Raw genomic sequence first — 24,036 nt, forward strand, 5'->3', positions numbered from 1 at the left:
GCATATTATTGATGCAAAAGGGCTCCCAGCCTTCCCTCTCCCTCCCACGCAACACACTCAAAAGTACAGGCCCACAGGCACGGAGCGAGAAGCCCCACGGTGCTCAGAGACCTGGATTGCAAAGGAAAGGAGCCCCCAGTTGGAATGAGGATGATGACAATAATAGTTGAAATAATAATAGTTATTAAAGATCCCTGAAAGCTGACAGAGCTTGAAATAGCTCAGGCCTCTCCTTTGGATTCCCCCCAAAGTGTTCCTAAATCTGAGCTCAACCATGGAGAAAGCGCGGAAATGGATGACACTGCGACATCATCACCATTAACTTTATTTTTACCTTGCCTTTCTCCCCATAAAGATTCAAGGCAGCAAACATCCTCAGCTGGGCCTTTGAGCTGCCTTTTTCCCCTCAGAGAGCCTTTTCCCAGCCAAACGGGGCCCTTCAGGGGGCGTGGCATGGGGCGGGGCTTCACTCATATCCTCTCCCCTCCCTCCCTCAACTGTGCATGTGCGCCCTGGGCCCAGCCCGTCTGCATGGAAAAGGGGACTGAGGGAAGAAGGAAGAGAAGAAGGAGGGGGGAGAGAGAGAGAGGAAGAGGAGGAGGAGGAGGTAGGCCAGGGCATGCCTCTGAGCATGGGCAGAGGGAGGTACTCTTTGGGGCCTGGCCACTCCACCTGGGACACTCCACCTTCACCCCCACTTCCTGCCATGGAGCACCCCCTGCCAATCATATATATGCATTTCAAAAGTATGGCATTTTCTCTGTTTTGACTCAGGCCCCTTCTATAATAATGATAATAATAATAATGATATAATAAAATAATGATATAATAATATAATATAATAATATAGTATATAATAATAATATTACAATAATAATAAAACAACAACAATAATAATAAAACTTTATTTCTATTCCACCCTATCTCCCCTCAGGGACTTTTTATAATATATTATAATAATATAATAATACCATATAATATTATATAATATATAATATCATAATATAGTATAACAGTATAACAATAATAATATAATGGTAATATTATAATAATATAATATTGTATAATAATATATAATATTATAATATAATATTATATCATATATAATAATATAATAATAATATAACAATGTGATAATATAATGGTAATATTATAATAATAAAATAATAAACCTTTATTTATATCCCGCTTTTCTCCCATAAAGGGACCCAAAGTGGCTTCCAGCTTGTTATAATGCAATTAAATGCAAAATAAAACCAACAACAATCAATAACAAATGCAATATAAAATCAACAACAATCAATAATAAGCAATTAGTAAAACATAAATAGAATCCTATAGAGACCTCGTAGGCCATCCAGTTGATTTGGCCAAGGAGCAGGAAAATCTCATTCAAATCACCCCTGACAAATGGCCATCCAGCCTCTGCTTAAAAGCCTCCAAAGTAGAAGCCTCCATCACACTCCAGGGCAAGAGAGTTCCACTACTGAACAGCTCTCACAGTGAGGAAGTTCTTCCTGATGTTCAGGTGGAATCTCCTTTCCTGTAGTTTGAAGCCATTGTTCCCTTGCGTCCTAGTCTGCAGGGCAGCAGAAAACAAGCTTGCTCCCTCCTCCCTAGGACTTCCCCTCACATATTTGTACATGGCTATCATGTCTCCTCTTAGCCTTCTCTTCTGCAGGCTAAACATGCCCAGCTCTGGATTATATGGCAGTGTGGAATCAGATAATCCAGTTCAAAGCCGATATTGTGGATTATCTGCCTTGATATTCTGGGTTATACAGCTGGGTGGAAGAATAGGCAAGGATTAAAATCACCGCATTGCAGCCAAGACAAGCAGAGCATGGGTCACTTAAAACCAACAGACAGGTTTGTAGCATGACTTATCATTAAACATACCTGATCATTAAACATGACATCTCTTTGTACAGAGACACACAAGATCTTCCAAAAACCAGTTTATCCATCCCTTCTGCCTCTTCTCTCTCTCTCTCTCTCTCTTTGGGGACATCTACACTGTAGGATTAATGCAGTTTGACCCCATTTTAACTGCTGTGGCTCAATGCTATAGAATCAAGGGAGCTGTGGTTTGGTGAGATCCCAGCACTCTTTGGCAGAAAATAATAATGATGATGATGATGATGATGATGATGCTGTGTTGTCAAAGGCTTTCATGGCCAGAATCACTGGGTTGCTGTGAGTTTTCCAAGCTGTATGGCCATGTTCCAGAAGCATTCTCTCGTGACGTTTCGCCCATATCTATGGAAGGCATCCTCAGAGGTTGAGGTCTGTTGGAGACTGGGGAAGAACCTACAGCCCGAAAAACCTACAGCAATCCAAAAAAATACACCGCTTTCTCAAAAGTGGGGCCCCTGGTGGCACAGTGTGTTAAAGCACTGAGCTGCTGAACTTGCAGACCAAAAGGTCCCAGGTTCAAATCCCGGGGGCGGAATAAACGCCCGCTGTTAGCCCCAGCTCCTGCCAACCTAGCAGTTCAAAAACATGCAAATGTGAGTAGATCAATAGGTAACGCTCCGGCGGGAAGGTAACGGCACTCCATGCAGTCATTCCGGCCACATGAACTTGGAGGTGTCTATGGACAACGCCAGCTCTTCAGCTTAGAAATGGAGATGAGCACCAACCCCCAGAGTCGGTCACGACTAGACTTAATGTCAGGGGAAAACCTTTACTTTTACCCTTCTAAAGTTTCAATTTGTATTTATTTTACTCTTGGTAATTGAGGGTGATATATACATTTTAGGACCTAAGTACCCTAAAAGTACCAACTCCCATCTGATTTTGGAAGCTAAGCAGAATCAGCCATAGTTAGTACAGTAGAGTCTCTCTTATCCAATCTTCACTTATCCAATGTTCTGGATTATCCAATGCAGTTGGCCTCCCGCACGGATCCACAGCTATTTCTTTAGGCAGCAAGGACTGAAGTTTTTACGGATTTAACTTTATTTGCAGTCAATTTGTTAATAGCCAATGTTTTTGTAGTCAATGTTTTCAATACATTGCAATGTTTGGTGCTAAATTTGTAAATATAGCAATTACTACATAACATTACCATGTATTGAACTGCTTTTTTTGTCGATTTGTTGTAAAACATGATGTTTGGGTGCTTAATTTGTAAAAATCATAATGTAATTTGGCATTTTATAGGCTTTTTCTTAATTCACTGTTATTAGTATTATGTATATGAATATAGTACTACTATTAGTGATAATATATTATGAATGTGTTAATAATAATAGTACAGTAGAGTCTCACTTATCCAAGCTAAATGGGCTGGCAGAAGCTTGGATAAGTGAATATGTTGGATAATAAGGAGAGATTAAAGAAAAGCCTATTAAACATCAAATTAGGTTATGATTTTACAAATTAAGCACCAAAACTTCATGTTATACAACAAATTTGACAGGAAAAGTAGTTCAATATGCAGTAATGTTATGTTGTAATTACTGTATTTACGAATTTAGCACCAAAATATCACGATATATTGAAAACATTGACTACAAAAATGGCTTGGATTATCCAGAGGCTTGGATAAGCGAGGCTTGGATAAGTGAGACTACTGTATATTGTTGTGATAACAATATATTATTAGTATTTGTCTGTGCACATATTATTAGTATTTTTTTGAGCGATTGGTTTGGGGGGGGCAAAATTTGGGGGGGGGGGCAAAATTCTGTTCGCCTACTCTTGAAAATTTTCTAGGGCCAGCTCTGAATGTATCTTATAAGATGATAAACTACTAGGACACAGAGGTATCATCTAAATCTCAAAAATGTTTTAGAATTTTTGCTTTTAGAATCATAGAATCATAAAATAATAGAGTTTTACCCATACATCTGTTTATGATGTTTTATTTACTACACTGATAATAAACTAAATCAACTTAATAATGATAAAGATAATCAGCTTAATCAAATAATTCTTCATTGAAAGATCTAAATGAAAAGAATAGTAGGAAAATGCCCAAAGCCAACCCACTGATTTTAAGAGAAACTGAAGTACATGGTGTATTGTGCCCTATGTTAGACTCTTATATCTTTGTAAAAAGTAAACTACTATTTATTTAATTTTCAGATGTCAAGAACAAACTAACTCTGACGGCAAGGTACTTACCAAGCCCCACACAGCACCAGGAGAGGTAGCAATGATTGTAGCTGCTCTAGGTGTATTGTACATTAAAGCCAATTCACCAAAGCTCCCACGGTTGTCATAGGTGCCGACACACCTTCCAACACCCTCACATTTCACATAAATATCATATGTTCCCCTGTAAGACATACAAAGTGCATAAGGAATGGATATGCCATTTTCTAAAATATGCAATATCTAGAAAGTTAAAATTAAACTGTTAATATAACTTCCATGAATGTGGCATCTCAGGTAAGAGTTAAGAAAAAAGAAAACAAACATATCTTAAACTGACATCCACACTGATCTCACCTTGGAGCCATATTAAAACTTTTTGGGGCTCAGCAATCACAGCTTCCTTTTGGTCCAGACCTTTTAATTTCTGCTGATCAGATTAAAGTTGTTAAATCACTTTCCAATTGTTTTGTGGCCTTTTCTTGATGATAACTCCCTCCCTTCAAGTTTTTAGAATCAATATGATTCCAGGGCAAGTTCATCAGGCAGAAATGGGTGAATCTGCAAACCTTACAATAGCCGAAACACTGCAAAAAGGCATTATAAAATGGCTTTAAGAAATTCTATCATCCAATTGAAATCAAATATGAATATGATGTTCCAAAATCTACAGATGTAGAGTGGAAATAAAAACAATATTTTAATGTGTAATATTTTTTTAAAAATCAAATCAAATAAGTGATATGAAAGCACAGTACCATTTAGTTTAATTCAGTGAGGAATTTGGAGCATTACACCACCTAAAGTTACTATTGAGTTTTCTCTGGAAACAGTCTAATCAAACCATAATTATAATTAAATGTGCAGAGAAAAGTGGAGGAATACAATGCAACTAGAGCAAATGTTAGCAAAACTAATAATTCTTAAGCATCTAAATGCAATTACTGTATATACTCGAGTATAAGCCTAGTTTTTCAGCCCTTTTTTAAAGACTGAAAAAGCCCCCCTCGGCTTATACTCGGGTGAAGGTCCTGGTTGGCTTATATTTGGGTCAGCTTATATTCGAGAATATATGGTACATTTATTATTTTTCTCTATTATTATTGGTATTATTACATTTATTATATTTTTCTATTATTGTTGCTACTATTACATTTATTTTACTCTATTATTATTATTATTATTAATACATTTATTATTTCACTCCTATCTTATATTATTATTATTATTATTATTATTATTATTGCATTTATTATTTTAACTCTATTTAATATTACATGTATTATTTTCCTGTATTTTTTATTATTATTATTTCATGTATTATTTTACTCTATTATTATTAAAAGGATACATAAACACATTTACATTGAAGAAGATGAGAATAATGATTTGATCAGAGTTGGACAGTCTTATCTTAAATTTGAGCTTTATGTAAATATTCAAAAACATTTAACATACTGATGCCTCAATTAATGTAATTTTATTGGTATCTATTTTTATTTCTGAAATTTACCACCCTCAGCTTATACTGGAGTCAATGTTTTCCCAGTTTTTTGTGGTAAAATTAGGTGCCTCAGCTTATATTCGGATCGGTTTATACTCAAGTATATACGGTAATTCAATTGCACCAAATTGAGCCCACCATAGTTTCATTCATAATATTTATTTTCCATTGGATTTATATTATTCACAGAGGTTGCCAGTTTGAATCCATGAGACAGGGTGAGCTCCCGTTTGTCAGCTCTAACTTGCAGGGATGAGGGAAGCCTCCCAACAGGATGGTAACACATCCAGGCATCCTCTGGGCAACGTCTCTGTAGATGGCCCATTCTCTCACACCAGAAGCGACTTGCAGTATGTTCTCAAGTCACTTCTGACACGATTTTTAAAAAATCACAGATATTAATACTACCACTAATGTTGATTCCATCCTATGTGATGTTGCAATCTCAGACCTGCTCTGAACCATTATTTATACAGGCAGTCCCCAGATTACGAATATCCAACTTACATATGACTCATAGTTAAGAACGGGGGTGAGACAACAAGAAGTAAGAGAAGTCTACCCCTAAGAAGGGAAATTCACCCCTGACAGAGTTATCATGGGAAAAAGGTGTCTCCACTGAAGCTTTATAATCAATCCTGGTTTCCACAGCAACCGAAAATGTTCAAAATCCAATTATCACAGGGACAGAAAGTGAGGTGGAATCTTCTGAACAGGGGAACAGACAGCAAAAGAAATACCACAGGGGTGTTAATCCTTCCCTATGCTAACCAAAGCCTACATATATGTGTGCATGTGTGTGGCTGGAGTTACACTTAAAAATGTACCTCTTCCAACTTTCATACAAATTCAACTTAAGAACAAACTTTCAGAACCTATCTTCTTTTTAACTTGGGGATAGTCTGTATATACAAATTACTTACCAGTCAATTACATAGAAGTTGTCACCATCATCACCTTGATCAATGACATGCTCCCCTCCTTCAACTGATTTTTCAAACATGGCATCTAATACCTGAGACATCTGTTCCTGTTAAATCAAAAATATAAAAATAGACGAGTTTATATTGAGATACTGTTCTTAAATGCCAATAACCGTCAGTGGGGGGGGGGGGGGGAGCAGGTGTTTTGAACTACAATTACCTGTTAATTAGAATCGTTAACAGGTAATTGTAGTAGCACTAAGAGCAGTAAGGAGGGCAAATAAAATATCCACCCAATGGTTTTTTATTTATTGACCCAAATACGGCAAAGGAAACTTTCACAATGCAATCTGAAGCTTTTGCAGTACCCCTTCCCAAATGAAGAGGGTCAATCAGCACCAGGCATTAATCATGACTAACCTAATTTTAATCAGGACTTGAAGATTTAATGATATAGTGAAATCAATATCCGGTTTTAGAGAGTTTATCAGCCCACCAAGTTTTGGAGGGTGCACAAGGGAAGAAGACTGGAGAAGGGAGGAAGGGATTGCAAGAGGGGAAGCTGGGAAGACATTTCCATCTTGTCTTCTGTGCCATCAGCTGGAGACCCCTCCCCCCTGTAACATGCTATGCTAATAATATAGTATTATATATGTATATGTGTCTGTCTGTATGTATGTATATATATAATATTGTATATAATATACAATATAATTTACAGTAATAAATAATTAGTATATTGTATATACATGTAATATTGATGATAATATTATAATGTAATGCAATATAATACTACTAATAATACAATATAATAATATTGTATAATATTGGTAATATTACAGCATAGTGGTGTGGTGCAATATGCTGGTATATAGTGCTAGTGTTGTGCTGTGCTAGTGATATAATACACTGTATGTAAATATTATTTGTAAGCCGCTCTGAGTCCCCTTCGGGGTGAGAAGGGCAGGATATAAATGTATTAAATAAATAAATAAATCTGGGCAAAACATCTTCAGCAGAACAATATTACTACATTATGGGCATTAAAATAATGCTGACAAAGGAGAAGGGAAGAAAGTATAGAAAGAGCATGCCGCCTATGACCTTTTACCAGTGATTAAGAACCCAACAGTATTATGCTTATGCTTATGTCCAGTCTGGCTTACATTACGACAGTCTCTTCTGGAAACATATCTTTAAGAACATGTCCCTATTCATATGGGACTGAAAAGACAAACAAACAAGAGTATATTAATTAATTTTCTTTTTCGTCTTAACATTTTTGAGAACCTTCTACTATATACACTAATTCTATAACTGAAAATGTATCATCTTTAAAAACACTATGGCATATCAATTCAGGTTTCTTTTTCTGTCCTACTTCCTTGTCTTTTTTACACTTTACCACAATACTAAGGAATCAGTATTTAACCCAAAAAGGGTGTGTGTGTCCCATGAACAGTATATGCGCTAAATCTGAGGGCTGAAATGCTTTCTGGACTTTGGACAACCAAGTTGCCAAGGCCATATAACTTAGACAAGGCAAACACAACGAAAGGAAATTAGTCCTTGTTCAACTTTCTCGTTTTCTTTTCTTTTTTGAGTGACTCTCATCAAGCACTGCTAGTTGTTATGTGTCCTCGACTGAAGAGACTGGCCCAGCCTTGAATTTAAGCATGAGTTTGCAATAGGGAAAGGAGTTCACATGGTGATGGTTAGCTGGTGAGGAGTGTGGAGGGATGGAGACAGGAAATTCAGGGCCAGGCAAGTGGTGACAGCAAGAGGTTGGTGACTAATTCAAGGAATCAACATCTTTTCATCAACCTTCTCCCCCTGACTCCATGTTTGCAAAGAAATCCCTTCCTGAGGTATAACAAGTGCTAGTGCAAATACAGTGTGGCAATGGCAACCATCAAGAAGTGCAATTCTCTACCATCCTAAAAGCAATACTGAAACAACCCTGGAACAACTGGATTGATGCTGCTAAACTTCACGTGAAAGATGAAGCTGCCATGCAAAAAGGTTTCAAGAATCAATGTAGAGAAGAAAGGGAAAGGGGATATAACTACAGAGGCAGAAAGACCCATAGTAAGTAGCAAGAGCCACCTTGATTGCAAGAAGATGGAGGAACATGAAGAGGTAGCTACCCAGTGGCTGACATCAGAGAGCAACAACACAGAGTGGCAGTGGTGGCAATGGGAAAGCAGCAATGGTGATAATTGCAGTCCAGCAGCAGTGTCAAAGAACAAGAAGGTGAGGTCAGTTTTGGTCTTGGCACTACAAAAATTATCTTCACCAGTATGACCCCTGCCACCAGGAGGACAATAGACACTGACAGGAAACACAGATCCCTGTTTACTCTGGAGGTGATGTGGAGGTAGCCCTCAAAAAATGAGGTTGAGATGGCTCTGAAGAAAGTTTAAATGAATATGGGGAAAAAACTGAGGAGCAATAAATCTCTATTAAGATTTGACCAAGTGGGGAGATACAATTTCATTGTCTGCTGCAATATATATACAACATTTGCTTTTTTTGCCAGGAAGCATCACCAACTACACCTGTAGCAAGTGCAAACTGGTAGCTCTCTTGGAAGAAAAAGTCAGTGTACTCCAAATATGTGTTGCATCTCTTCAATGCATCAGAGAACAGGACGACTTCCTGATAAAACATAGTAAGAACTGATCATATAAAACCAACAGGAGGAAACTGCCAGTGAAAACTGAAAGGCCTGTAACAGTAAAAAAAAAAACAACCCAACAACACACTGGACAAAAGTCACTGCCAAGAGTACACCGCGCAAAACCCCTCCAAATAAACATTTGCTTCCTACACCTCAGCAGCATAACAACCATTAAAAACACTCAATCAGGAAACCAGCAACAAAGAAATCCCCATGCCAAGGAAGGTGTCAAGGTAACCCACCAAACACAAGAAGAAAAGAAAGGTACTGGTGGTTAGGGACTCATTGCTCAAAAGTATAGAGACACCAATATGCCAGACTGACAAGATGAATCAGTAAGTGTGTTATCTTCCTGGCATATGAATCTAGGATGTCACTGACAAAGTGCCAAACTCATCAAAAACACAGATCCTTATTCATGTGGGTACCAAAAACGCAGCCAAGAACATTTTTGAGCTGTTCACCTATGGCTATGAAGCTTTGCCAGGAAGCTGAAGGAAAGAGTTTTAAGGCACAGGTTTTAAGGCACTCTTCAATTCTGGCAGTGAAGGGCAGACAACGAAGCAGAGACAGAAAGATACTAAAAAGGAATGACTAACTATATAAATGGTGTAGACAAGAAAGGTTTGACTTTTGGGATTATGTGCCTTGCACATAATTTATTTCAAAAGGAAAAGGAAAGAACAAGGATAGTGGCAATCCCAGGCTCAATCCAAACCAATAGAGAAAAGTTGGCCACTGGACTCAAAGTACTCAGTACTTTAGGGGGAAGTGATCACGTAATGTGAAATAGATGGGAACGTTGGCAAACGGAAACCACAACTGGTTAGAAAACCATGCTCAAAAGAGTTAACATCAATGGCTGCACTTGTCTGATGTCAGTGGGGATGCTGGGGTTTCTGTGTCTGTGTCTGATGACAATGGAGATTATGGTTTTCTTGACAGGCCTGGCTTTGAGTCGGAGGTTTCTTGCAGATAGAGAATGTTCAAGGCCAAATTCTTGAGAGAGGTCCTCAGCAGGTTTTCTCTGAGAATCAGTCTTATGAGGATGAGTTGTCAGGTACAGAATTTAATGAGAAGGAAGATAGGTGACAAGGCTTTTGTAAAGAAAGGGAGAGTTCACAGGTCTGTCAAAGGTCAGCTCATCTCCAGAGGAAAGGGGGAAAGTAAATCTTTATCTGGTGGGAAAGTGAAATGAAATGTGTTCTTTTCATTGAATGAGACAGAAAAGGCTTTATAATAGACAAGGGAAAGCTTTTTACCTCAGTGTGATCAACATTTACTTTTCATGCCAATCTTGCTTTCAAGTGGATTTCTAGTTTCATGGTTCCAGTATTGCTAAGTTCCTGTTCTGACTATTGGGATTTTATGCTGCCTTGTTCTTGTGGATTTTGCAACCTTGTACCTTGTGTTTTATCTTTGTAACTTGAAATTCATGGATTGTTACATTTTGAAGATTCCTTTTAGGACTATACATTTTGCATCATTTTTATTGCTTGGATTTCATATATTCTTCAATAAACTTCTTGCTGATAATACTCAACTGGTGTAGTGTCTAGGGTCAGAGGGGTTCCAGCACTCAAACTGGAAGGAGATTCTGTCCTAGGGTCATTACTCTTCGATGTTTTTATCTATGACTTTAATTATAGAGTGGGGTGAATCTTTATCAAGTTTGCAGGTTAAATTAAACTGGGAAAGGTGGATCTGTTGTTGTTGTTGTTATTATTATTATTATTATTATTATTATTATTATTATTATTATTATTATTATGTTTATTGATGATTATTCTATTACCATTAGTATATCAAGATTTTCCTTAGTTATTCAACAAGTTTCTTGCATGCAGTAAATCTCTTGTAAAATTAGTTGCCCAAATGAATGCAAAGTCTCGGGAGCAATGTAAACTAGTGATTTAGAGTAGGGATGTAATGTCTAACCTTTTCATTTAATTGTACTCAAACCCAACAGTGGCCTAAATTCAACATCATGTTGACTCTGTTGTGAAATCTGACTTTCTTTCTACATTCTGATCTGTGCAGCTGTTGGGAAAAGCTCACAAAATGGCTCTGAAAGGTTTCCCAGCCCTCTGCAACAGGTTTTGAGGATGCTCATATTTTGCAGTGGGAAAGAGAGATTGCTTCCTCCTGCTTCTGAAGGATTGTGCTGTTCTCCCAGCAGAGGAGCTGGTCACGTAATCTGTTCAATATAACTCAATAAAATGACAAATTTTCTAATGGAGGGATTTTCCAAAACTTCACACATTCATTCAGCCTTGTCTTCACTAGATTGTCCAAATAAGAAGTTTTGAATTCATGAACAAGTAAATTACTGTCTAGTTGTTTAAACTGTCCACAGGTAATAAATGGTCTGTTTGACACAACAGATGTCAACAGTATTGGTCAAAGCCTTGGAAAGTACAGCTGTTTCAACAAATGAAGTCCAAAAAGGTTACCAGTAATTTCTGGAGATCTCTTAAATGTAAATGAGATTGGTGGTTCAGCCATCACCAAATCACACCCTAGATACCTCAAAACATAAAATGAAAATAAAGGAAAGTGCAGGAAGTTCTCAGTACAAATTCGTACACATGCTGAAGAGGAAAACACAGTTCCCAGTTCAAATTCAAAGTTTAACCAAGTGAAGATTGCTTTTTTACAAAGGTGTATTGAACCCAATAATACTATATCTGAGTGGATGCACACTGTTGCCCCATACACTAACTGGGGGAATAGGTTGGTCTTGTAGAGCTCAAGGGAGCAACCAGTCCTGCCTTATACTGAAAAACACCATTATGTCAAAGTCATGTCTACCAGAATACTATTGAACAGTCACACACCATATCATAGTCCAAAGCAGTCCAAAGTCATCTAAAACAAGGGTGAGACACTAGAGTACTCCAAAGTCCTTTCCAGAATGTTCAAAGCCAAGAAATCTCACCAACACCGAGGCTGCAAGCCAAACAACAAAGTCAAGTTCCAATCAGTACTTTATTTATTTATTTATTTATTTACAGTATTTATTTTCTGCCCTTCTCACTCCAAAGTGTGACTCATGGTGGATCACAGAACACACATATATTGCAAACATTCAATGCCGTTTATACATTGACAAGACAGACAATTGTACAGAGATAGAGGTATATATAGGCTTTTCCCCATCTTTGGCATCTTGTAGACTTGCGCTCAGTTCTGGCCGGGGATGTGTGTGTGTGCTTTCGCTCCATCTTCCTGCCAAAGAGCTCTGTTCGTAAACTTCCTCCTTGATCAAATTGCGGGCATTTTTCTGGCATTTTCTTATGAATGCTTTAATACCTTCCCGCTTATAAGCAGTATCTATTTATCCACTCATAGCCGATCCAGTCTCCAGCTACTCGTGGCACTTTCCCAAGTGATCCCACCTCTCAGCCAACCGACTGGATCTCTGCAGTTGAATAGCATCAGATCTTAATTGCAGCCTAGCTGGAATATTTAGTTCCTGGATTTCTTCCTGAAACCCCTGATCCTGACCTGACTTTGTATCCCTATCTCCTTGGGGCTGCTACTCCTGCTCTACAAAGGTGCATTTCTCAGTGTCAGACTGCTTGTGTTGCTGATCTATATTTGCCACAATTCAGATGCTGGGCAAAGAAACCCTTTCCCCTCATCTTCATCGTAAGCCATGACAATTCGCTGGTAAATTCATAGATAATACATTGGTTTTTGAGTGTGTGGAGCAAGATCCAGACTTTTTAAATGTTATCTTCAGGTATTTATAATAAATAGCTTGCCCTAGTTGTTGCTTATTAAGCTATCATCAATGTTTCTGCTTTCTCCTTGCAAAAATCATGACTTTGGTTTTAGAATACCGGTAGTTAACATTTAGAAGTTCTTTCTCACCATATTAACCTAGAGCTCTCAGAAACCTACTGTGTACAAAAAAAGGATGACAATACTGTCAGCATATAACAGGATGGAAATAACTTTACCACTTAAGATGACAAGGGGCAAATTCAGTGCTTTGTCACAAAGAAACGAGTTTTGTTATGCTCAAAAACCTCCCATTGAAGGAAAAATGTCAAGTTCAGGTTTTCTCTTTCTAATTCTGCACTAATGGAATAGCTGCTCTTAGCTTGAAGGATTTCTTATTTACCATTTACAGTATCAGTGCTTACAATGTTCAAAAAAGGACATACATGCAAGGGAAACTTACATGTGTGTATGTTTCTACCATGTAAGAGTGGATGGTAGTAGGAAAGAGAAAGCAAAAGAGAAAAACAGTATTTTAAAATACGATCTTTTTTAGAAAGCGAATAAAGGGTAAGAACCATTTTGCCTCACCATTAGTAAGAACCATTTTGCCTCACTATGTGATCTATTTGCATAAGATGAGAACAAAGCACCATCTATACTGAAATGCGCTAAGGGATTTTGTGGCAGCAGTGAAAATGATAGAGCTTCTGGCACCTATTACTTAAACTGATGCAAGTTCTTGAGAATATGAACAAAATGTAAGTGCTGTGATCAAGCAGAAGACAAAGTGCAGATTTCAGCAGCAGTTTCTAAAAAAAAAAGAAGAGGAAGTTTGACTGCTTTAGGAAGCTATGGCTGTCTTTGTCAGAAGGTATAAAAGTACCTGTTGATCTGACAGGTAAGGCACTGTCAGAAGACAGAACTGGTTGAAAAGGTGAACTCAGGTTTTTTTTAGCTTGCATATATATTTTGGTTGCTGAAAAGCATAATTTCTGAATAAATACAAAAATTAGATTTGTCATTGTATTTAGTTGCCATTATGAATAGTGTAGTGTTATAAGCATAAATTTCTGTGTTACTCCCCCCCGAACATCTATCCTCTAAACTGCCCCACTTTCATATGTCCCTGTCCACATTGGAGTACCCCTCTGTCCCTCTCACTCCGGGTTTTATCTTTGTGTTCATACAGCCTGCTCTTGTTTTACTGTTTCTTGATTCCTTGATGTGATGTTTATTATTATCTATTGTATTACTTTTAATTATGCTATGATATGCTGTTTTTATATTTTATTATATTGTATTGCTCTGGGCATGGCCCCATGTTAGCCGCCCCGAGTCCCCGCCGGGGAGATGGTGGCGGGGTATAAATAAAGTTTTTTTATAATTATTATGATTATTATTATTATTATTATAAATAATTGTAATATAATATAATATATAATGTGCATTTTTCCCATGGAGCAAACAACAAAACCACTGAACCAAATCACACCAAATTTGGCCACAAAAGACATAATCATCCAATCTATATCTTTCAATGAAAAAATCTAAAAAAATAAAGTCCAAATTACAGAGGATGAGGAAGAGCCGTTCTCCCCTTGGCTGCCAGTCAGAAGGGTCCTAGCAATGGACCCACGATGGCTGAGGGTTCACTTAGGCCTCTTCCACACTGCCTATAAAATATGGATTATCTGATTTGAACTGGATTATATGGCAGTGTAGATTCAAGGCCCTTCCACACAGCTATATACCCCAGAATGCCAAGACAGATAATCCACAGTATCTGCTTTGAACTGGACTATCTTGAGTCCACATTGCCATATAACTCAGTTCAATGGGGATTTTATACAGTTGTGTAGAAGGGGGCCTCATATAATCCAGTTCAAAGCAAATAATATAAGATCATAAATATAATTTATAAAAATTACTGTGGCATAATAAAACAGAACAATATAATCTCTAAAATCAGGACAGTAAATAAAGAACAACACTCAGAAAACAGGAGAAATCCAGACAGGAAATAATCAGGGACAGCTAACACCTCTCAACAAAGGATTCCCCCAAGAAGGAAGCTGAGGAGGGATAAAAGTACTGTGTATTGTCTATCAGTCATTATTATTACTATTATTATTAATAATATTATTGTGTTGCTGTGAACCATGAAAATGAACACAATCTGGTTCAAAGTATTAAAAAACACTGAAATCAGAACAATAAATAAAGAACAGCACTCTGAAAACAGGAGAATTCCAGACATGAAACAATCAGGGCCAGCTTACACCTCCCAACAAAAGATTCCCCCAAAGAGGAAGTAGCCAGGCTTTGAAGCTGAAAGGCCATTACATGCTAATCATTTTGGCTAATTGCAGCATTCATACTTGTCTCCAACAGACAAAAAAAGAAACAACCAGAAATATTGTATATTCACAAGCTTTAGGAAATAACATAAACTAACTACCACCAATTCCTTAATACTTTATTTCCCGTACCACCACACTTTACCACAGCAACGCGTGGCCGGGCACAGCTAGTATTATATATTTATATACTCTAAGTATAATACACAAACACACACGCATATATACAAGGATTCTAAAATGTATACACATATTAAGAGATGTTATCTATGTTGAACTGAACTACAGTATTAATATTTATCCGGCCCCCGCGGTGGTGACTTCTTCCTCCTCTGCCAAGAACAGTGCATGTGGTGTGAAGAAGGAGGAAAAGGTGCATGCCTTTCTCATCTCCCTCACCCCACAGGCACCTTTCCCGCTGCCGAGGAAGGGCCACACGGGGCGAGGAAAAGGTGTGCGGCTTTCCTCCCTCACCCTGCGGGCAGCTTTCCGCTAAAGTGCCTCTGCATGTTAAAGATCTTGATCTTATCAGAAGTTATACAGATTGCGCCGAGTAAAGCCAGACACTATAGTTTTCCCAAAGGATCGGGCGTGCCATCACAAATAATAATAATAATAATAATAATAATAACAACACTTCATTTTTGTATCCCGCTCCCATCTCCCCCAGGGGGACTCGGGGCGGCTCACATGGGTAACAAGCCCAATGTCACATATAATAAACAGTCATACAATAAAACCAATATAAACAATATAAACAATAAAACCATATAACAGCATAAAACAGGATAAAACTGCATATCAGAACAATGAGTCTGAGCATAGTGCAATATATATATATATAGATGCAAAAATTATACAGTGGTTACAATACTGTAAGACAGTGGTTCTCAACCTTTTCTTCACCACTGACCTCTTTTTAAATACCTTTTTGGCTATGGACCCCCAAGACCTAATTCAAGATTTAAGGCACAACAACAACAAACTTTATTTATATACTGTTCTATCTCCCGTGGGGACTCAAAGCAGTTTACACATAACAAAAACATTCAATACATATTCATCATACAAAATACAAGAAACCAATATAACAGCAATTAACAAAACATATTTAAAATTCCAACATTTTAAAACAATATAATACCTTAATAAAAGCAAATGCAATCACTCCCTTGGGTAATTCTACAACCAATGGGTATAAAAAATAAATCGAACAAGATGGCAATATGGGCCATGGTAGGACTCACGTGGTAAAAATAGGGATAAGCCAGAGGTGAAGTGTGACTAATAGAAAGGAACCTAGGCCAGGATTACACCACTTCAACCTCCTGTATAGGTATCAGGTAGAACTAATTAAAGTAAACACCATAACAAAATCAAAGGAGCTGGTAAAGTGCAGGACAGGAGTCATGTAGTGACCAGGTGGCATCTAGGGATTACAAAATAATTGCTTCCAAAAGCCAATTTAGACCCCAAGTTTCCATTTAATGACTAAATTATTTAATGCACTAGACTGCATTAAATAATTATTTCAATTTTCTCATGAAGGTCCTTGAAATTTAGAGAGAAGGGGATATAAGTTAATCTGCTAAGGTGCACACTCCTATTAAAATATAATATGTTGATTATAATTATGATGATGGTGATGATGATGATGATGATGAATACCTCGTTTTTTCTCTCTAAAAAAGACTCAAAGTGACTTACAGTAAAACCAATACAATACGTATTGTAAAATCATAGCAATACCCCTTCACCCCTTTGTAATCATATTGTAAAATAATAATGATACCCCTTTACAAGAAAATTTTATAAATGAAGTTGGTATTTTGCCAGTGATCAATCTTAGTGTTCTTTCAAAAAGAAAAAGAAAAAATATAGAAAAACCAGGTAATCATTATGACAAAGCAATCACACTGACATGAACTTCAAAGAAAGAATTTAAAATAATAGTATCATCAATACTAATAATTTAATAATAGTAGTAATAGCAGAACAGTAATAACATTAATAGACAGTAATAATGGCAACAGTAATAGCAATAACTATAACAATAATAATGACACTACTACTTCTACTTCTACGAATGCTAATAATAACCACAATAGTAGTATTAACAATAGTAATAACAAAAACAACAATAATAACTTTTCTCTCAAAGTGCCTGTTTTTGGGTATTCATTCAGATTTAACTGCAAAAAATCATAACATTTATTTAGCCCCTCACGGACCCCCTGTGATTACATCACAACCTCCAGGGTCCCTGGATCCCAGGCTGAGGAACACTGCTATAAGAGACATTAGTCACAATCTCAGAAGCAACATGAATGACTGAATGCAGATTAAAGGAACACTGCCCACAATCTTAGAAGCACCGCAAACCAAACATAGACAGAATGATCAAAGATAGCATACAGTCACTGAAGTTGGGGGGGGGGGGGGAGGGGGAGAGAACCAGCGATGCTTGGTTACAAGCAAGTCTCCACAATTGGTTTGGCACCTTTTCCTTGCTTTCCGCTCACTTTGCAAGCAGTGTGCGAGCAGTCCAAAGCAAGCCTCTATAGGGAGTCACGTAGAACAAAGGGTAGCAAGAATGTTCCTGAAATGGAGAGGGGGGGGCTCTCATGAGCAGCGGACTTTGCCTTCTTCCTTCCCCTTTGATTCCCACTATGGAAAAGTGGAGGAAGAAAGTGAATAATATGGTGCTGCGAAATAGCCATACTATTAAGTAATGTTTCCAATGCATTTCACACAATGATGATGTAGCTCCAAAGTCAGGACTATACAAGAAACTGAGGATAACATCACCTTCCACAAATTGTTATATAAATACATTCTGTGCCAAATTTCCATAGCAAACGGAGATGTGATGATGAGACAGAGCTAGCAGCTATGTACAAGGTCAGCACTTGCCGAACACATACAATTTTAATAGTAGTTTTATATTCCATCTGTCAGAGATGGAATGCTATGTCTTATATTGGGAGAAAGGAGGGATAGAAAGTAAATATCACATACACACAGAGAGATACTGTATTTCTTCAATGTTAAGACACTCCTTTTAATGTGAAAACACAATACTATTTAGTTTCATTCAGTTAAATGGGGTGCGTCTTAGAAGTGTTTTATGTATTTTTGTTGGTGGTAGTGGTACTGAAAATAGGTGGGTGTCGAGGACATCTTAAATCGTTGTGTGTGTGTGTGTGTCAGGAGAAACTGCAGGTCGCTTCTTGTGTGAGAGAATTGGCTGTTTGCAAGGACATTGTCCAGGAGATGTCAGATGTTATGATGTTTTTACCATCTTTGTGGGAGGCTTCTTTCATGTCACCAATGGAGCTGGAGCTGATAGAGGGAGCTTAATGTTTTATCTGATTTGTGCTGTCGTGTCTGGGCATGGCCCCATGTAAGCCGCTCCGAGTCCCTCCGGGGAGATGGGGAGGGATATAAGAATAAAATTATTATTATTATTATTAAATTATTATCCATGCTCCCCAGGTTGGATTTGATGCGGCAACCTTCAGGTCAGCAACCCAAACTTCATGCCACCAGTTCTGCCGGCACAAGGGTTTAACCCACTGCGCTACTGGGGCCTCCATGTGCTGAATGCAACCTGGTAGAGCTCCCGTAATGGCCACCCCTAGTGACTCTATATTTTGGTGTTTTCTCAGCTTGTATATTGTTTCTCTGAAGGACTGAAACTCCTCTCTGAAGGCTTAAGACACAGTCTGTCCATGACTGGAATGCCCCAGATAATTGCTCTGGAACTTTGAAGCTTAAGCTGAATAAAGACTGATTTAGACAAACCAGATGCTCGCCCTGGTAAATAGAGCATTCACTCCAATCCCCTAAGGGTTTATTGTGTGCTGTTCTGAAGTAGTGTCATTTTCTTCCATACAAACAAGGAGTTTTGGCCATCTCCTTACAGGCATTTGCTATTGACTTCCTGTTTCTATGGGATGGTTCATTAATAAAAGTACATAAAGAAAGGCTTGAACAAGGGCCTGTTTGTATCAAAAAGGAAGAAAATATTAAAGTGGCCCTTATATCTTCCATTTGTGGGTTGTTAGCGCAGGTAAACATGACGATTCTCCTGTCAGAAATCAATGTGTTTACGGCTGGAGAGATACACAGAGAACTTTTCAGTCTGTACCATTTTGAGGCCAGTCTTGCCCTTCCAAAGGGAACTCAAAAGTACAAAGAATACACTGAATTTCCCAGTATTTCAGCTTGAAGGAACATTATTTAGGGAGTTATTACACTTTTCAAATTCTCCCTTCAAGAGAGTGAAAGAGAAACTTACAACTGAAGATATACAGTATGTAAGGGCAAAGATATTGGCAACTCAAGACCAACACCGGCAGGTTTGGCTTGAAGAAATGACTGTTGTCTCCTCCTGCCTCTATTTGAAAGAGTTTAAAAGTGTGGGGAATGCATCTTATTGGGAGAATAGCAGCCTGTTCTCCTTCACACCTCAACATCTTTGAAAGATGTTTGGCCAAAATCTAAACAGTTTTCACCACACATATCTGAGTTGTTGAAAAAGACAAAATGCTAAAGGTGTGTGTCAAGGTCAATCCAATCGTGTATTTGCTATCCATTGATATCCTTTGTCAACATTACAAAATGTCACATTGCAAAACGTAAATGTCACAGAATTGACTCCAGCATTCATTACATTAAACAACTGCGAGCAAAACCTATGACACATGCAACAAAGTTTTGAATACTGGGTTGTTTATCTCTGACTGATTTTTTTTAAAAAATTCTGAAGGGCTTTAGAATAGCCTTCCCATATCTTGTACCTTCTAATTGTTTTGGACTTTAACTGTCATGGTCCTTCACTCTGGCCATTTTAGCAGGGGTGGGTGAGAATCGTAGCCCACCACATTTGGAGAAGACTAGGACAACACTCTACAACCCTAGTTTTACTACACATAGGCACTTGAAACTGGATCTTTATTCAAAATGCATTAATTGTATTGATCAGCAACAAAAAGGAAGACTATGGCTAGCCTGACCCACTTCCACTTTTTTGAATCAAGAAACATGCTTTATACTAGGGAAAGGACAGAACCTAAGAGCACTTTTCTGTGGCTCCCCCCACACTGCACATCTATTTTGTTTTTACTCAATATCCCTCACTCAATATAATATTGGCCCCTTGAGCCCCAAAGGAATCCCTTTTCCCCCAAACAGGGAGTGACTTCTGGTACACCTCCTGGTTTCAAAGAGACCCAAGAGGTACAGGATACCATGGCAAATTGAGAATAACATGGCATAATTTTTGCCCATGAGTCATAGAGTTACATGAGGCAATTCGGGGAGTTTCTAAGAATGGTTACATTAATTTGGTGACAGCCTGCTAGACCATGGATAATGGCCCACCAGTGTTCTACAATGCCTCTTGAGAGTTTCAATGGAAGCCCTTCCCCAATGGGCCTAGAAATACCAGGATTTAAATATTTTTCATGCAAAGCATATGATTTGCTTCTGGGGTTATGGGCCTTCCCAGGTGTGTAGCTATGGGGAGAGGGAGGACAAAATGAGGGCACCATTATACAAATAATAATTCTACCTAATTATGTTTTCCTTTAACTCCATAGATTTCTAGCACTGCACAGAGTGAGAAAACTGTTGACACTTAAACCTCTTACATTGGTTATGTAAAATTCACTTGGGAAGCTTGCCATTTCCCAAGGGGGGTGGGAAGAGGGTGGGAAGTGCCACCATCTGGCTTGTTCAATTGGCCCAGTCAGGCTGACCCAGCTAAACAATGGTCAGGGGAGGAGAGTGGGGGATGTGCAGAGGATGGGGGGAGTTCTGCCAGCCATGGAGTCGCCATTGGGACGGTTATAGGAAAAGGGAGGTACGGGAAAAGGAGACCAAATGTGTTAATTGGGCCTAGGGACTTTCAGAGATCATTATTAGTTCCAAAACGTATTCCAAAAGGGTCTCCTGACAAGGTGAGTCTGGGTATCCGGGATGGCGGACCTGATGGATTAAAGCTGGTGCTGTTGAATGCCAGATCAGTTAATGGGAAAACGACCACTATAAGTGATCTGATATTAGAAGAGCGAGCAGACCTGGCTTGTATAACAGAAACCTGGTTGGACGAGTCGGGTGGGCCTAACCTCACTCAGCTCTGTCCTCCAGGTTACTCTGTTCAGCACCAGCCAAGATCCGGAGGGAGGGGAGGTGGGGTTGCAATAATCTATAGGGATTCTATCCCCGTGACCAGATGCCTCATCCCGCAATCTACCTCATTTGAAAGCATCCACCTGCGGGTAGGAGACCGGGACAGTATAGGGATATTTGTAGTGTACCATCCACCCCGCAACACTACAAACTCCCTGACTGAGCTAGCCAGGGTGATCTCGAGCTTGGTGTTGGAGTCTCAGCGGCTTCTTGTGCTGGGAGACTTCAACATACATGCAGAGGCCACCCTGTCGGGAGCGGCTCAGGTTTTCATGGATACCATGGCAACCATGGGACTGTCCCAAGTGATTTCTGGCCCTACCCACTGTGCTGGACATACATTGGACTTGGTATTTTGCCAGGGATGGGAGAATGGTGGTGGTGTGGAAGAGCTCTCGTTAGTCCCACTGTCATGGACTGACCACCACTTGGTCAAGTTTAGAATTACTGCAACCCCTAACCTCCGCGGGGGTGGTGGACCCATTAAGATGGTCCGCCCCAGGAGGCTTATGGATCCAAATGGATTCCTGATGGCTCTTGGGGATGTTCCCGCCTCCACGGTAGGTGATTCTGTTGATGCTCTGGTCACTCTCTACAATGGGGAGATGGCCGGGGCAATAGACACGATCGCTCCGGAGCGGCCCCTCGCAATGCGCAGAGCTAAACTAGCGCCCTGGTTCTCCGGGGAGTTGGCAGCGATGAAGTGCGAGACGAGGCGTCTAGAGCATGTGTGGCGAAAGCGACGGAGCGAATCAAATTTAGAACGGGTTAAAGCCCAAAGGAAAACATATTGCAAAGCAATGGCTGCTGTAAAAAAAAACCTATTATAGTTCTAGAATTGAGGCAGCCAAAAACCGTCCTGCCGAGCTTTTTAGAACTGTCAGAGGGCTGCTTAACAACACCCCTCAAACTGCGCCCACAGATGATGTGGCAGAGAAATGTGAAGCTTTTCCCCAGTTCTTTTCAAAGAAAATCGCTTTGATTCGTTCCGAGCTTGACGCTGCGGTTGATGCAATCTCCGAAGATGTAGCAAGAGCACCTGCTTGTCCTATTTTGATGGATTCATTTCAATCTGTGCAACCCGAGGACGTGGACAAGGTCCTTGGAGAAGCGAGAGCGACCACATGCATCCTAGACCCCTGCCCATCCTGGCTGGTTAAAGAAGCCAGAGGGGGGTTGGTCGAGTGGGTAAGAGTGGTGGTGAACGCCTCCCTCCGGGAAGGCAGACTTCCAGCCGGCCTCAAACAAGCCGTAATAAAACCGCTGTTGAAGAAGCCATCACTTGACCCCACTAATTGGAATAACTTTCGGCCTGTTTCCAATCTCCCCTTTTTGGGCAAGGTCGTGGAACGCGTGGTTGCCTCGCAACTCCAGGGATTCTTGGAAGCAACTGATTATCTGGATCCGGCACAGTCTGGCTTCAGACCGGGGCATGGAACTGAGATGGCCTTGGTCTCCTTGGTGGATGATCTCCGCAGAGAGCTCGACAGGGGGAGTGTGTCCCTGCTGGTTCTCCTGGATCTCTCAGCGGCCTTCGATACCGTAGACCACGGTATCCTTCTGGGTCGCCTCGTGAGAATGGGCCTTGGGGGTACTGCATTGCAGTGGCTCCAGTCCTTCCTTGAGGACCGTACCCAGAAGGTGTTGATAGGGGACAGCTGTTCGGCTCCACAACCATTGTCTTGTGGAGTCCCACAGGGTTCAGTACTGTCCCCTTTGTTGTTTAACATCTACATGAAGCCGCTGGGTGAGATCATCCGGAGTTTTGGAGTTCGGTGTCATCTGTACGCAGATGATGTCCAACTCTATCACTCCTTTTCTCCAGCTTCCAAGGAGGCCGTCCAGATCCTGAACCGGTGCCTGGCTGCTGTGTCGGACTGGATGAGGGTGAACAAATTGAAGTTGAATCCAGACAAGACAGAGGTCCTCCTGGTCAGTCGTAACGCCGAACAGGGTATAGGGTTACAGCCTGTGCTGGATGGGGTCGCACTCCCCCTGAAGGCTCAGGTTCGCAGTTTGGGTGTCCTCCTGGACTCATCGCTGAGCCTGGAACCCCAGGTTTCGGCAGTGGCCAGGGGGGCCTTCGCACAACTCAAACTTGTGCGCCAACTGCGCCCATACCTTAGGAAGCCTGACATGGCCACGGTGGTCCACGCTCTGGTTACATCTCGTTTGGACTATTGCAATGCGCTCTACGTGGGGTTGCCTTCAAAGACTGTTCGGAAGCTGGAACTAGTCCAACGTTCCGCAGCCAGGTTATTAATTGGAGCGCCGTACAGGGAGCATACAACTCCTCTGTTGAAGCAGCTCCACTGGCTGCCTGTTAGCTTCCGGGCACAATTTAAAGTGCTGGCTTTGGCCTACAAAACCTTAAACGGCTCTGGTCCAACTTACCTCTCCGAACGTATCTCCCCCTATGAGCCGCCCCGCAGATTAAGATCTTCCAGTGAGGCCCTGCTCTTGGTCCCGCCACCGTCACAGGTGCGTTTGGCAGGGACGAGAGACAGGGCTTTTTCGGTGGTGGCTCCACGGCTGTGGAACTCCTTG

General features: G+C 40.0%; 1 protein-coding gene across 4 annotated transcripts in view; it reads right to left on the reverse strand.

Annotated features, from left to right (window-relative positions):
• prkar2b (protein kinase cAMP-dependent type II regulatory subunit beta) overlaps window positions 1-24,036 on the reverse strand; it is a 97,937-nt gene that overhangs the window by 13,098 nt on the left and 60,803 nt on the right. For all 4 annotated transcript variants that reach the window (XM_062981708.1, XM_003221540.4, XM_062981710.1 and 1 more), the window contains exons 5-6: window positions 6,529-6,635; window positions 4,132-4,285 (exon numbers count right to left, since the gene is read on the reverse strand). In XM_062981708.1, the coding sequence (XP_062837778.1) occupies window positions 4,132-4,285; window positions 6,529-6,635 (261 nt within the window). The remainder of the gene's footprint in view (window positions 1-4,131; window positions 4,286-6,528; window positions 6,636-24,036) is intronic.

This window comes from Anolis carolinensis, chromosome 5, assembly GCF_035594765.1.
Source record: "Anolis carolinensis isolate JA03-04 chromosome 5, rAnoCar3.1.pri, whole genome shotgun sequence".
Taxonomy (NCBI): Eukaryota; Metazoa; Chordata; class Lepidosauria; order Squamata; family Dactyloidae; genus Anolis; species Anolis carolinensis.